This window comes from Chelonia mydas, chromosome 7 (genome assembly GCF_015237465.2).
Source record: "Chelonia mydas isolate rCheMyd1 chromosome 7, rCheMyd1.pri.v2, whole genome shotgun sequence".
Lineage (NCBI taxonomy): Eukaryota > Metazoa > Chordata > Testudines > Cheloniidae > Chelonia > Chelonia mydas.
Window position 1 is genome coordinate 23,370,406 of NC_057853.1, and position 12,695 is coordinate 23,383,100.

The 12,695-nt window shown below is 45.4% G+C and overlaps 1 protein-coding gene across 1 annotated transcript; it reads right to left on the reverse strand.

Moving 5' to 3' along the window:
- Positions 1-6,667: 6,667 nt before the first annotated feature.
- On the reverse strand, positions 6,668-10,077 carry LOC114019535 (histone H2A). Its single transcript, XM_037904072.2, has 2 exons — positions 9,754-10,077; positions 6,668-9,494 (listed from the first exon to the last, which is right to left on the reverse strand). Exons 1-2 carry the CDS (start codon positions 10,019-10,021, stop codon positions 9,028-9,030), a joined length of 735 nt encoding a protein of 244 aa, XP_037760000.2. The 5' UTR covers positions 10,022-10,077; the 3' UTR covers positions 6,668-9,027.
- Positions 10,078-12,695: the final 2,618 nt, after the last annotated feature.

A 12,695-nucleotide genomic window follows, 5' to 3' on the forward strand; every position in this document is an offset into this window, starting at 1 on the left:
GAGAGACAGGGCAAGGGTGTTTGCACACTCTTTAATTACACAAAAAGAAAAAAGGAGTACTTGTGGCACCTTGAGACTATAGCACCGGAGTGTCCAGGAAGTGGATCTCTTGTGTGGACTGGTCCAGGCTGAGGTTGATGGTGGGATGGAAATTGTTGAAATCATGGAAGAATTCCTCAAGGGCTTCTTTTCCATGGGTCCAGCTGATGAAGATGTTATCAGTGTAGCGCGAGTAGGAGCGCAAAGCATAAGGTGCCACAAGTACTCCTTTTTTTTTTTGTGAATACAGACTAACACAGCTGCTACTCTGAAACCTGTAATTACACAAAGCCAACCCCTTCCCCCAAGGCTCCATCCCCATCCCTTTTCTTTCCCAGCACACCCCATGCCTGCTCCTTCCCCTCCCTCCTAGCACTTCCTGCACACAGCTGAATAGCTGTTCCAAGGCTGCAGGAGGTACTTGGAGGGAGGGGGAAAGAGTTGAGCAGCGGGGCCAAAGGCCCCAGACATGACTCTCAGACCTCCTAAGGTACCCTCTCAGACTCCAGTTTGAGAACTGCAGCGATAAAGCCTCAAAAGCATGGCTGGGTCTGAGGCAAAGCTGCTCTTTGGCATAGGTGCCTGTACAGCACAGATCGTTAGGCCCTTACTTGCACCACGTTTATCTCAACTACAAGCTACTGAAAAAGAGGTCCTAGGCTCAATGGTCGGAAAGAGCCCACATGCTTCCAGCCCTTCACTCACTGTAAAGTAGGATGGCACCATTGCCTGAGAGGGGATTAGGTCAAGTTTAGTGACACTTTAGAGTAGTTCTTGCAGCTCTGCTCCCACATGGGACAGGTAGGAAGAGAATATCCTCCCCCTGTTGCCAACCCCCACTCCCACCAGGTACCTGCACAGAATCCCAAATCTCCAGCCCCTTATCTATACCAAAATTTGTGGCACATTGGGGGCATAAATGCAGCGTGGCTGGACAATGTAAAACAAAGGCTACTACACAGAAGGTTGTTCACATTCACCTTTAATTCAATTAAAGAGAGGTAAAGCCCAAGCTGACTTGACTGCTGGATAATGCAGCAGCCCCGCTACTGCCATCTTCAGCTCAGTAAATTGTATGCCTTCATGTTCTAAGCACAGCTTTGTATACCTGGGAATAATCTTTAAAAAACTAGGGCTTAGATTCACACCCATGCTCCCTTCCCACAGCAGCATCATAGCCTGCCCCTAGGCTTAGCAGAGGTCACAGTAAGCATAACTTCTTATCCTTGTAAAGAGTTCACCCAGCAGCCACACAGTAAAGTGGGGCCTGATGCCCTTTCCTCATTACTTTTAAGCAGGACTTTACAACTGTAACAGCCAATATGGCAACATTTGGATTTGTCCTCTACACTACCTTACATGTACAGTATTTGCCTACATGGTCCCCATCAAATTGAGTGGAATTGATTGTAGCTTGACTTCACCAGCTCTATAGTTTTGTCTTCACAGGCTATGTTTTAAGACTTAGCCTATGCATCTTACTCTCAGTACTTTTGCACTTCACTGATTAATGGTTCAGTGTAAGACTCATTATTCCTCATAAAACATCAAGGACATCCATGCAGAGTTTCTTAGTTTGGAGCCCAGGAACAACACAGAATGGTTTTTCTATGCATTTTTCTTTTGGTAAGGTACAGGCAGCTTGACATTTAGTCTACAGCTGGCCATTTACAGCCAACACCAGTAAGGTTGTTTAAATGTGACGTTTTCAGAGATATAAGCCAATTGCTTCAACCTCTCCCTTCAGGAGCAGAGCCAGAGCACCTAAAGAGGGAAAGCTAGAGAGCATAAGTAGCAAGCTTTAAGAGTCTCCCTTCCTATACTATAACAAGGCAGAAGAATTGATGCACAGGAAGAACTTGCACTCATCTCTTGCTAAAGCACTGCTGCCTCCTCCTCCTCCTCCTCCTATCTACTTGGGTTTTTAATCATGGCACTCGGCAAGATTTCATTCCAGCCCTTTTATCCCAGATCCTTTCTGAGCAGCAGTCTACAGAAGCTGTAATAAAATGCAGAAAAAATAAAAAGTGGGTGGGAGATCTCGGAAACAGAAAAGATGAGTGCAGGACACCTACCCCAAATCTTATGTCCAACTCTCATAAAATTTGGGGTTACATGACCTCTACCACATCAAGAGTATACTGCAACAAGCAACCACCTTGCATGCTGTAAGAGGGACAGCTGTGGACTATTACCATAGAATATACACTTGTATACAAAAGTAGGCTCTAGTCAGGACAGACTGGTCTAGGAAAGGAGTGCGAGAAAGCAAAAATGAGAAGGCCTCGTAGTGTGGCTAGCAGAAGAAAAGTCTCTTACCTCTAGCACTTCAAATGGGTATCTATGGTCTCCTGTAAATAAGTGTCTTCCCTTGCTATAAGCTCCAGGCAAAAAGGGAGCCAGTAATCATTAAGTGAAGGGAAGTACAGTGTTTGTGTCAGTAGTCAGAACTTGAGTGTAACAAGCTTTCACGATCTAAGGATCCTACTAGAATCTGGTTTAGGAAAGACTGTGGGATAAAAATCTTCAGAGGCTAGCTCCTGCAGCCAAGTGTTCCTGGAAATTAGTAGCACACCCTTCTTTTGATTATGAGTGATAAGGGCAGAAATTTTTCATTAGAAATTCATCTCCTTTCTAACCTGGAAGACTATAGTGACCAGAGGCCTAGCAACATTACAAGAGTCAAGAGAACAAGAGGGATTTTTAGGTAGACCACTGAAAGTTCTGTAATTTGAGTTTACTTTTTTATTTAGGCCTGTTTAACTCTTTTGATCAAAATTTTGGAGAAAACATGTGTTAAAGATTCAGCAACCCTATTCCTGGTCAAGTAACAGGTAGGGAGCTCACAATATCCACCCAAGATGTTTTTCCTCAAAACCAGGGGAACCAGATGAGATATTCCTGATATTTAAGGGCTAGTCTACAGGGGAAGTTGCACCAGTTCAACTTTAAACATTTTTAACCAGTGTAGTTAAGCCAATACAAACCTCTGCATGTTCACGTAGTCTTGTTTGAGAGTGGCTTATTGCACTTTAAACTGAACAGACTTAACTAAAAATCAAAAGAAGTCACTCTTATACCAAAATAAGCATGTCCACAGAGAGGGTTACACTGGTTTAAAATTCACATATTAGGTTATGCTGCTACAGCTTCCCCATGTACACCTAGAAAACCACATGAGAAAGCAGCAATAATTTAAAGACAAGCCACTCCAACTCCCCTCCCAGCCCACCTGTCAGGCCATTCCTGTATAATATATAGAAGGAAAAAGCCAAAGAGGCAATGCAAACCCAGTTTAAAAAACAAAAATAAAACCTTTGTGATTCATCTTTAAGTGATCTTAGTCATCACTCTTTTCTGCCAAAAAGCCCTAGCAGGCAAGTGTGTCATAAAAAGGACTGGATGGCTTCCTGACTAGGCACTCACCTCATCTCTACATCACTGCTTTAAATCTAGCCCAGGTTAGTAGTAGTTGTAGAAAAAAAGGTTATCTGATAACAGACCGATGAGCCCTTGGAAATAAGCTCAGAGTTAGTACTTTCAGTCCAGTTCATAGTTTTATTATTTGTGTTCCTGACTGGAACCCCACAGTTCTAGGCCTTGTGTGTGCAACAGTCCTTGCTCCAAAGAACTTATAATCTAAGAAGATTTGAAGTTCTGGGCAGTCAACAGAAAAGCAGAGCTCGCTGCATGTACAGCATAATTCCTTTCCAGTTTCTCCTTCACTTAACGACCCTGCCAGTTTCCCTACTGTCATAATGACTAAGGGCCCCTGATTAAAGCCATATAGGAAATCAGTAGAAACACACACACCCCCCCTGCTAGGCATCAGCAAGCACTGGGAAAAGGCCTAGGCGCTTACCTCACAGGAGCAATCCTCAGCAGAGACTGCACTCCCCCCTCACCTGTAGCAGTGGTTCCTCTAGGCAAGGGCAGGCCCATTGATAGGACTGCACAGAGAAGACAATTACTGCAGTTACACATGGAAACCCAAGTCATGGGCCAGAACTCCATTGTGCAGGCCTTGCACCAACAGAACAAAGAGTTTACTGTATAAAGACAAGAGACAGCAGCTGGAGACAGACAGGGGGAGCACAAAGAAACGATACAAGACTTGCACTGTCACTGGCCATGGTGTATACAATCTGTGGGCAGACAGAACTGCAGTCTGCTACACTATCAGAGCACAGAGGCCAAGAAAGTGACTAGGTGAAAATCACCCTTCCTAACTCAGTGTAGCTACTCCCCTTATGCCAGAGCCCTCTGATTTACTGTCACAACTTGTGCTCCTTGTGGTACAACTACACAGAAGGGGTGTGTGTGAGAATTCTATTCTATCAACAAAGATATCAGCTAAATTCTGATTACAGAATATTTGTAATTGACATACAGAAGAACACAGCTTGATTTTCAAATCCCAGGTGGAGTTGCAGGGCTAGTGGATATAAACCTGCAGTCATAGAGAAGTTAACACACAAGAGATTTGCTAGGTTAAGTCAGTCTCTTCAGTCCAGTCTCCTAATGCAGCTTTCACTTTTATTACCATCTGCCAAGGTTATTGTGGTGCTATAAAAGCATCACATTTAGAAGCAGGTCTGGGGTAGTTTCCTTAGTCACTAGGGCCCAAATCCTCAAAGGATTACAGTGGCAGTTGGGTGCCTAAACACAATGGGAGCTAGGCACCTAAATACCTTTGAGGATCTCAACCAGGCAGACAATGGTCCACCAATTATTTGACTATAGTCAAATATGGTCAAGTATTCCAGCAAGAATGCCCTGGTATAGGCACCAGCCTACCTTTTTGACTGTTTTGCATTTTTCCGAGTTAAAATAACTTGGACTTATCCTTAAATAGTTATGCCTAGTAAGTTATCAGAGACCATGAAGTCTTACTATTATTTGTTACTGTTTTAATAAATTAGTGCTTTCAAATATTTGACTTGCCCGACCCTAATCTGGGCCCAGATGACAACACAAGTTTTTGCAGAATTAAAAGGACATTATTAATTTGAAATCTAATCAGTTTTAGAAGAGTTAGAAGCAGTTTCAGTTGCCAGACCTCTCCAATTCCCTTCCAATAATTTGTATTTTTCCTGTTAATGGAACTTTTCTTCTCCCATGTTGCTATGCAAAATAGCTTCCTGCATGTATTTGTGGGTAACTGTGCATAAAACGCTGCCAAATGCCCAAGGCCGACTAAAGGAAATTGAGGAAAACATTCTCTCCCCTCTTTGAGCAATAAAGAAAATCTCATGGCAGGCTACCAGTTGAAGTCACAATACTATAAAAATCTGACAGTTAAAAAAAAAAAGGAGAAGTAGGTTTGGATTCCAAACCTTGCACAGTATTGTTATTTGACTAGTGCGGACTGGGATGGAGTTTAAATACCCACAAGTAAAGTGTACCTACCTAAAGCCAAACCCCAGCTAATAAAAAAAAACCCACCTGCTTTTATCAACTATAATAAATATATCTGTTAAGAACACATCAGCCTGGCTTCCACTGGATGCAGGGCACAAGAGAAACTAAAACTCTTTCCTAAATTGAAATAGCCAAATAGATGGCTAGTCATGCACTTCTGACACTTACCTAGAATTTGACAGAAGACCCAGTAGTGGGTAATGTTTTCATTACTGCCCTCCTTCCTCCATTGCCAGGTTTCTAACCCCCATTCCTTCAATTGTTTGTTACACACATGTGGCATCCTATCCTAAACTGTAAGCTCTTTACAGCAGAGACAATCTTATTTGTGTTTGTATAGTGCTCAGAGCGAAGGGGCCCCAATCCTTACTGGTGCTAGTGGCATACAAATAATTAAGTTCCTCAATATCTTCTATTTACAGGCTCTTTAAAAGACAACCACTGTTCCCCCCCCCCCAAAGCTTGCCTGCATCCTCTCCAGAGGCACTGGAACAATTTGTACAGTGGGGGTGCTGAGAGCCATTGAACCAAACTGTAAACACTGCATAGGATGAAAACCACTTCAGGTGCTGCACCCCCTGGCTTATGGTCCTCTCCCCCGCACCCTTCTCCACCCCCCGCTTTTTCAATTTCCTCCCCACCCATGGAAGAGAAAAATCAGGAATACAAGTCTTTGCAGAATCACATCCTAGATGTCTCCTGGCATATGTATTGTGAGCTCTCCACCTAAGTACAAGTGGAAAAGGGTATATGAAACTTAAGTCTACACTAGAAATTCAGCTCCTGTGCAGTGTCTCAAGCTTATCAGCCAGCTGAGTAAGTGTTCCAGTCCAGCTTTGCTTTTCCTTGCAGGTGACACCTTTGAGGGAGATTCAAGTTTCTTTGCATTTGCCTCATTGGCTGGGTCATCAAGTGACTCTACATTACCAGCAGCAGGGAGAAAAATTTGGAGGATGACTATTATGTTTGTTCACACAGACAGGCGAGGGGATCAATCTGGAGTGAAAAAAGTAAACATAACGTCTATGGCAACGGACTGGGATTGCTGGACTAAATCAGATCTCTCTCCCCATCCCTCCCAGGAAGACAGAATCCAAATACAAAGTTACTGACATAAAAATATCAGCCTGTTTCCTCAGATATGACAATTCCAATGCAAGCAAGAGTTAGGTGATGTGGTGATAACAGACAGCAAATTTGACATACATTCAATACTGAACCAGTTTAATCAGATTTTGGGTTTGCATTGTTCTTTTTTTCAGTATCACAAGTTCTGCATTTTCTAAGAAATACAAAGCAATCTCCTTTGAGTCGTACAGAATGCTGGTCCTAGAGAAACAAAAGAACACAAGACACTAAGATAGAGACATTTTAGAATCTCCATTCTCTAAACAGTGATTTGTATATAAAGAAAAATACCTAATTCTCTCCCTCATCCACCCCAGTATGGCCTAATGCTCAGTTTACAGAAGGAAAAAATCCAAGTTGGTCCCATGCAACAGCAGTAAGATACAGCTGCCCAGAAACAAAACGGTTTCCCCCAGGCCTGAGGAGGGGTGAAACCACAGAATATCCCAGACAGCCAGTGTCATATCAAGTTTACTTCTCCATTATCACTAATCAATACTCTAGTAACATACCTTTTCCACATTCTACAATGGAGTGAAAAACCCCTTCATAAAACCACTTACAGGCATCCAAATTCATCTATTCTAGAGAATATAACTGAATTAGAGCAAGTTACTTCATCTACAAAATTAAGAGCTGATTTGATAGGTGGAACACATGCTACTTACAGCACAGACACAGTTGTCCATTGCACTTTAATAAGATTATGAAGTTCTACTGTCCAACAGCCTAGACACTGCTACATGCACATGATTCTATCAACCTTCCACATAAACAAGCTGCCCTCACAATAAGGAACAAGATTGCTCTTTATACCAATTTCTATAAGATCACAGCTACTATGTGTCACAGGGACTGCTAGGCTGACTTTCATGCTCATACATTATCCAAATAGCCATTTAATAACCACCACATTAACTATATATTTGCTTTATGTAAATTATAGGTTTTTAAAAAAAGAAACATTAATCCATTAAGGAGGACTACAGTTAACAGATGCATAACTAGCACTTCATTTTAAGAACCAGAAGTAGTGATGAACAAAAACACTGCATGTCATTATAAAGTGCAATTAGGGTACAAGTGCTAAGTTCTCAATAAAAATAAGGTTCTGCAACATAAAGCTATTAATCGGATCAAGAAAAAAAAAAAGGGAGGGGGGGACGACCAATGGCAGCTTCCATTCCCTGCCAACGGTCAACTCATGACCTTGTAATGCTCTTTTAGAGTATTTTCAAGTGCACCCTTTCCCCCAAACCATACAGGACCACACTAATGAGAAATAACTAATCCTACTAGTCCACTGAGTGCATGAACTCAGCCAAACAGCTACAATAAGGTGACTTTGCAAGAAGGGATTCAAAACGTAACCGGAGACCCAAGTTAGGGCTCTTTTACAGTTGATGACATCTTCGCTTATACCACTGGACAAAACAAGACTTGGTATCTGAATGACTAGTTCCTCCCAGAAACAGATACTTTCCAAATGTGAAAAAAGTCTCCTGGCCTCACCACCCTCCTTGTACTTACTAAGTCCATTTCTGATCACATTTATGGGGATGTGCAGCAACAACAGGTAAAATTATCACCCTCCTCAACTTCCCTACCTCCTGCATGGAGCAAGGTGAGAAAGTAAAGTAGATCATTCGTGCAAAAGTTAAGCAATAGGAAGAGATCACCCTCCATGACTCTCCCACCCCCAAACAATATCCAGGTAGAATACAAAGGAAACGCATGGTATCTTCCATTACATCCACAAACACAACATAAATAAAAAGAGCACTGACCAAGCCCAGTCTCTTCCTGCTCCAGGCTGGAGCTTTCACTGTGCAAAATATTTTCCCTTGCAGTTAGTTACACCTTCCCAAAGGGAAAAAGAAAAAAAGGAGGGGGGGGAAGAGGGAGAGAACCAACCAATTCTTCCTTCTCCCAAACACTTCTTCCCACGGAATGTGAGCAGGTCCAGAACAGCAAGCCACCAACCCCACAGATGCTGCTCTGAGAACAGAGTTGTTGACCAGCAACCCTGGAAGGATAGCTTTGCAGCCAAACAGTCCAGAAAGCAACCTAGAAGCACCAGGCAGGGTGCTGGCCCCTGGGAAAGGGCTTTTTTATTCTTATTATTACTATTTCAAATTCAAACTGCTTCCTTCCTTCGTTTCATACCTCCCTCCCTGCTGGGGGCTGGAGAGGAAGAGAAAGAATCACAGGCTCATTATCATTCTGTAATAAGAGCTACGACCTCCCCTGCTGCCGGACTGCAAAGCTAGCACATGGGGGGCAGGAGGGCAGTGCCCCCCGGCAGCAATGGGGGGGGGGGGAGATCGGGGGGCCGGGGTGGGAGAGCGGGCACACGGAGAGGATACGAGGGGAACGCCAAGGTTGGCTGCACCGCATCGCGGATCGATTGACTTCCTGGGAACGCGGGTGGCTCGGGGCTCATTTCTTGGAGCTCTGGGTCTTCTTGGGCAGCAGCACGGCCTGGATGTTGGGCAAGACGCCGCCCTGGGCGATGGTCACCCCGCCCAGCAGCTTGTTGAGCTCCTCGTCGTTGCGGATGGCGAGCTGCAGGTGCCGGGGGATGATCCGGGTCTTCTTGTTGTCCCGGGCGGCGTTGCCGGCCAGCTCCAGGATTTCCGCCGACAGGTACTCGAGCACGGCGGCCAAGTAGACGGGTGCCCCGGCCCCGACCCGCTCCGCGTAGTTGCCCTTCCTCAGGAGCCGGTGCACGCGGCCCACCGGGAACTGCAGGCCGGCCCGGGAGGAGCGCGACTTGGCCTTGGCTCGCGCTTTGCCGCCGGATTTCCCTCGGCCGGACATGGCGGGGGGGACGCGGCGCGCGGGGAGCAGGGGCCGATCCCGGCGGCTGCCGGCCGGGAGGAGAGGCGCCGCGCCGGTCCCAGGGCCTGGGGAGGGGACACAACAACGTTACAACGCGCAGGCCGCGGGGCACGACCCGCCCCGAGGGACCGCCCCGGGAGCCGCCCGCCAGGGCTACAACGTGCCCGGGCTGCAGCGCCGAGAGGCCCGGCGGGGCCGCCGACCTGCACCCAGCCCGTGACGTGCCCCCGCCTGCAGCCCCCAGCGAACCGCCCGCAGCAATGCACACGCTATTAAAATAAACCCTACGGAGACCGAAACCCAAGGCAGAACCCTGGCCCTCACCACCACACTGAGCCCGATCCGCCCTGCCAGACGCCCGCAGCTGCAATGACAATAATGCTCGCAGCCGCGAGCGGATATAAATCCAAGCCCAGGCCGCCGGCCGCTTCCCATTGGCGGCCGTGGGAGTCGACCAGGCTCCCATTGGCGGGTATTCCGATCCCTGATTTGCATAGGGCTCGCAACGCCCTATGCTCGGATTCGGATGAAGGTGGAGTGGCAGTCGAGACGCTGGCTGGGCCGCCTGCAAAGGGAGCTGGTGGTGAAGCATATTAATGTGCAGCAACAGCAGCTATAAGGAGACGGGATCTTTGACTGCCTCACAAAGCGATGCACCAGGGAAAGGATATTTCTTCCCCTGCTTCGGCTATAGTGCTTTAAGTAGTCACGTGTCGCTAGTCTTCTTTGGCCCCTGATCTGCTCCACGCTTGAATTCACCTTCCAGTCTCGCTGTAAACACCAGCACCTTGCACTGCACTGTGCCCCAATAGCTCTGTGGCTCACGGCTGAGCCTCTCTCTTTTTATGTACAATATTCCCCTCTTCTTGCCCATGTCACTTGGGTATTGGACTGGGGCGGCAGGGGTGTCACAGGCAAGAAAAATATCTCCCCTCCCCTCATTGTTATGACAAATGTGGGCAGGTAGCTTTTGTGCCAGGGCAAATGACTACTGCTCCTGTCTTCCAGAACAGGGCACCCTAGCTGTGTAAGCATAGAACTAAGAAGGAGGAAGCCTCAAATTCTAATTGCAAATCTAATACTGCCTCACTCTAGCCTTTGGCACCACTTTACCTCTCTGAGCATCAGCTTCCACAGCTTTAAGACTTTCCCCAGGGCTGCTATGAAGGGTATTTATGGACATAAGGCCCACATATACATGTGGACCACTTAACCGTGAATTAAATGTTTATAAAACATTTGGAAGGGCTGAATCAGTGTTAAATGCTCTACTAGGAATAAACATCAGACACAAACCTGGCTGTATGATCCAGACTCTGCCCCCCCTTTCAACTGTGCTATTCCGACCCACCATCAATTTTGGGTTGCTCCAAACTCCAGGCTTATGCTCATGATCAATACAAGTGCTAACGCAGGTTGAAGCACACCCAATGGAAGGGGAAGCAACCCGCCATCAGGCGCCTATATTAAAGTAAAAAGAGGAATGTGTAGATTACCAGTTTTAACAGCTGTAAGTACCACCACTGGTACCTGTCCTGCTCCTGCTCGGGGATGAAGAGCTTCTGCCCGCAAAGCAGCAGGACTCTGAAATTGAGAGTGTTTTTTTAAAGGTGTGCCAATATAGTGTCACTGTAGACCACAAATAGAAGGGCAGCCAGTAGATCACTGTCTCCCTACTTGAGCAAGCTGTATTTCCCCTAGGGGAGTGCCACAGAGGAGCAAGCAGTCTCTTACCTTCTCAAATATTCTCAATAAAATCAAGGACAATCAGCAAAATACAGGGGATCCCAGCTCTCTTGTTGGAGATCCCAATATTGGTAGGGCAGATCTGCTATCCAATAATCCTTAGGCTGTGTTTACATTAGCCCTTTTTCCTGCAAATAAATCCCACCATTTCTAATACTGGTGTAATTCCATCACTGGGAGCCCTAGTGTACAGCAACTGCATCATCATATAAATCTACATGACACAGTGGTTAAAACCCTAGTTGCCGCTGTTTCCACCAACTTTTTCTATATTAGGGCTCCCATTTTGCTACCACCAGTGAGGGAGTGTGAAACTTTTCAGAGAAAGGGCTAGTGGAGACATGGCCACATTGTCCGTCTTTGATCAAACCAATAATGCCACTAGCTGCCCTTCTAGAAAAAGGCCTATTGTCTCACCGTGCAAACACCTAAGGAAAATCTCATTTCATTTCAGTCTCCTGCTACCTTAATAGGATGGGCCTTTTCCTTTCCCAAAACTAAAACTTCCCTGGCTATTGGCAATGGGTTTGCAAGCCCCTGGTTTTAGTGCTAGGTTTTATACTCGCATGTAAAAAGAAAAATTCCTCATTCCTGAGAGACCAGCACTAAGAAAAACAATACGCTTGTTTTCTGAGGTTACTGACACAGCTGTTGGCATAACTGGGAGTGGGGGGATTAGGGCCTGCAGAACTGGCATTTGGCTTTCAACAGAAGGGCTTCATTTGAAGCAAGTATGAGCTTCAGGATGAGATTATGGTACCAAGTATGTTCATTAAAATTTTTTTTAACAGTTTCTGAATGGAGACACATTTGACTTGGAAATAGATATAAGTTTAAAGGTGTTATTTAGAGAGAACAGTATATAAATATAAAGATAGTTATTTAGTGATAACACTTCCAGTGCTTTCTACCTGCAAAATGCTCTACACATAATCAGCCCTTATGAGTGTTAGGGAGAAGGATTATTCCCCATTTTACAGATGGGAAAATTGAGGCAGAGAGGGATTATGAGTGGCCCAAGGCAATAAAAGAGTGAGTATTAGGAAGAGGATTAGAATCAGGTATTCCTGATTGCCAGGTCTGTATTCACCTCATGCCTCCCTCCATAGTAGCAACAGTGAGTTTTACAACAATTAAATGCATGCTTGTGACTTTCTGTAGAGTCTGTTCTGTTATGGTTGCTGTCTACAGCCAATACACTGAAGAGGGGCAGCAAAATCATTCTGCCGAAAGCAGAAATGACTTGGCAGGGGAAGAAATCTATTTCTCACTTTCTGCATGTTGCTTGCTGAAGCACATAGATGGTGTTGAGACAAGAGTTTCAGGGACCACAAATCCAGCCCTCTGATTCTTCCAGAGTCTGGATGGGACTGAAATTAGATAATACATTATTTTGTCTTGAAAGATTAATGATGGCAGTAATAGGGAAATAGACTGCAAAACTGTTTCTGGCTAGTTTACATTAAGCATAGACAAGGGGAAACCCTAAATCCACCCAAACTACCGATCAGCTAGCAGGA

Bases quoted from the DNA above. Each gene is read 5' to 3' on its own strand.
- LOC114019535 (XM_037904072.2), bottom strand. From the start codon at position 10,021: ATGCTTCACCACCAGCTCCCTTTGCAGGCGGCCCAGCCAGCGTCTCGA. The intron at 9,495-9,753 runs GTGAGGGCCAGG...TCCCCTCCCCAG, and splicing joins GGATCGGGCTCAGTGTGGTG to GCCCTGGGACCGGCGCGGCG.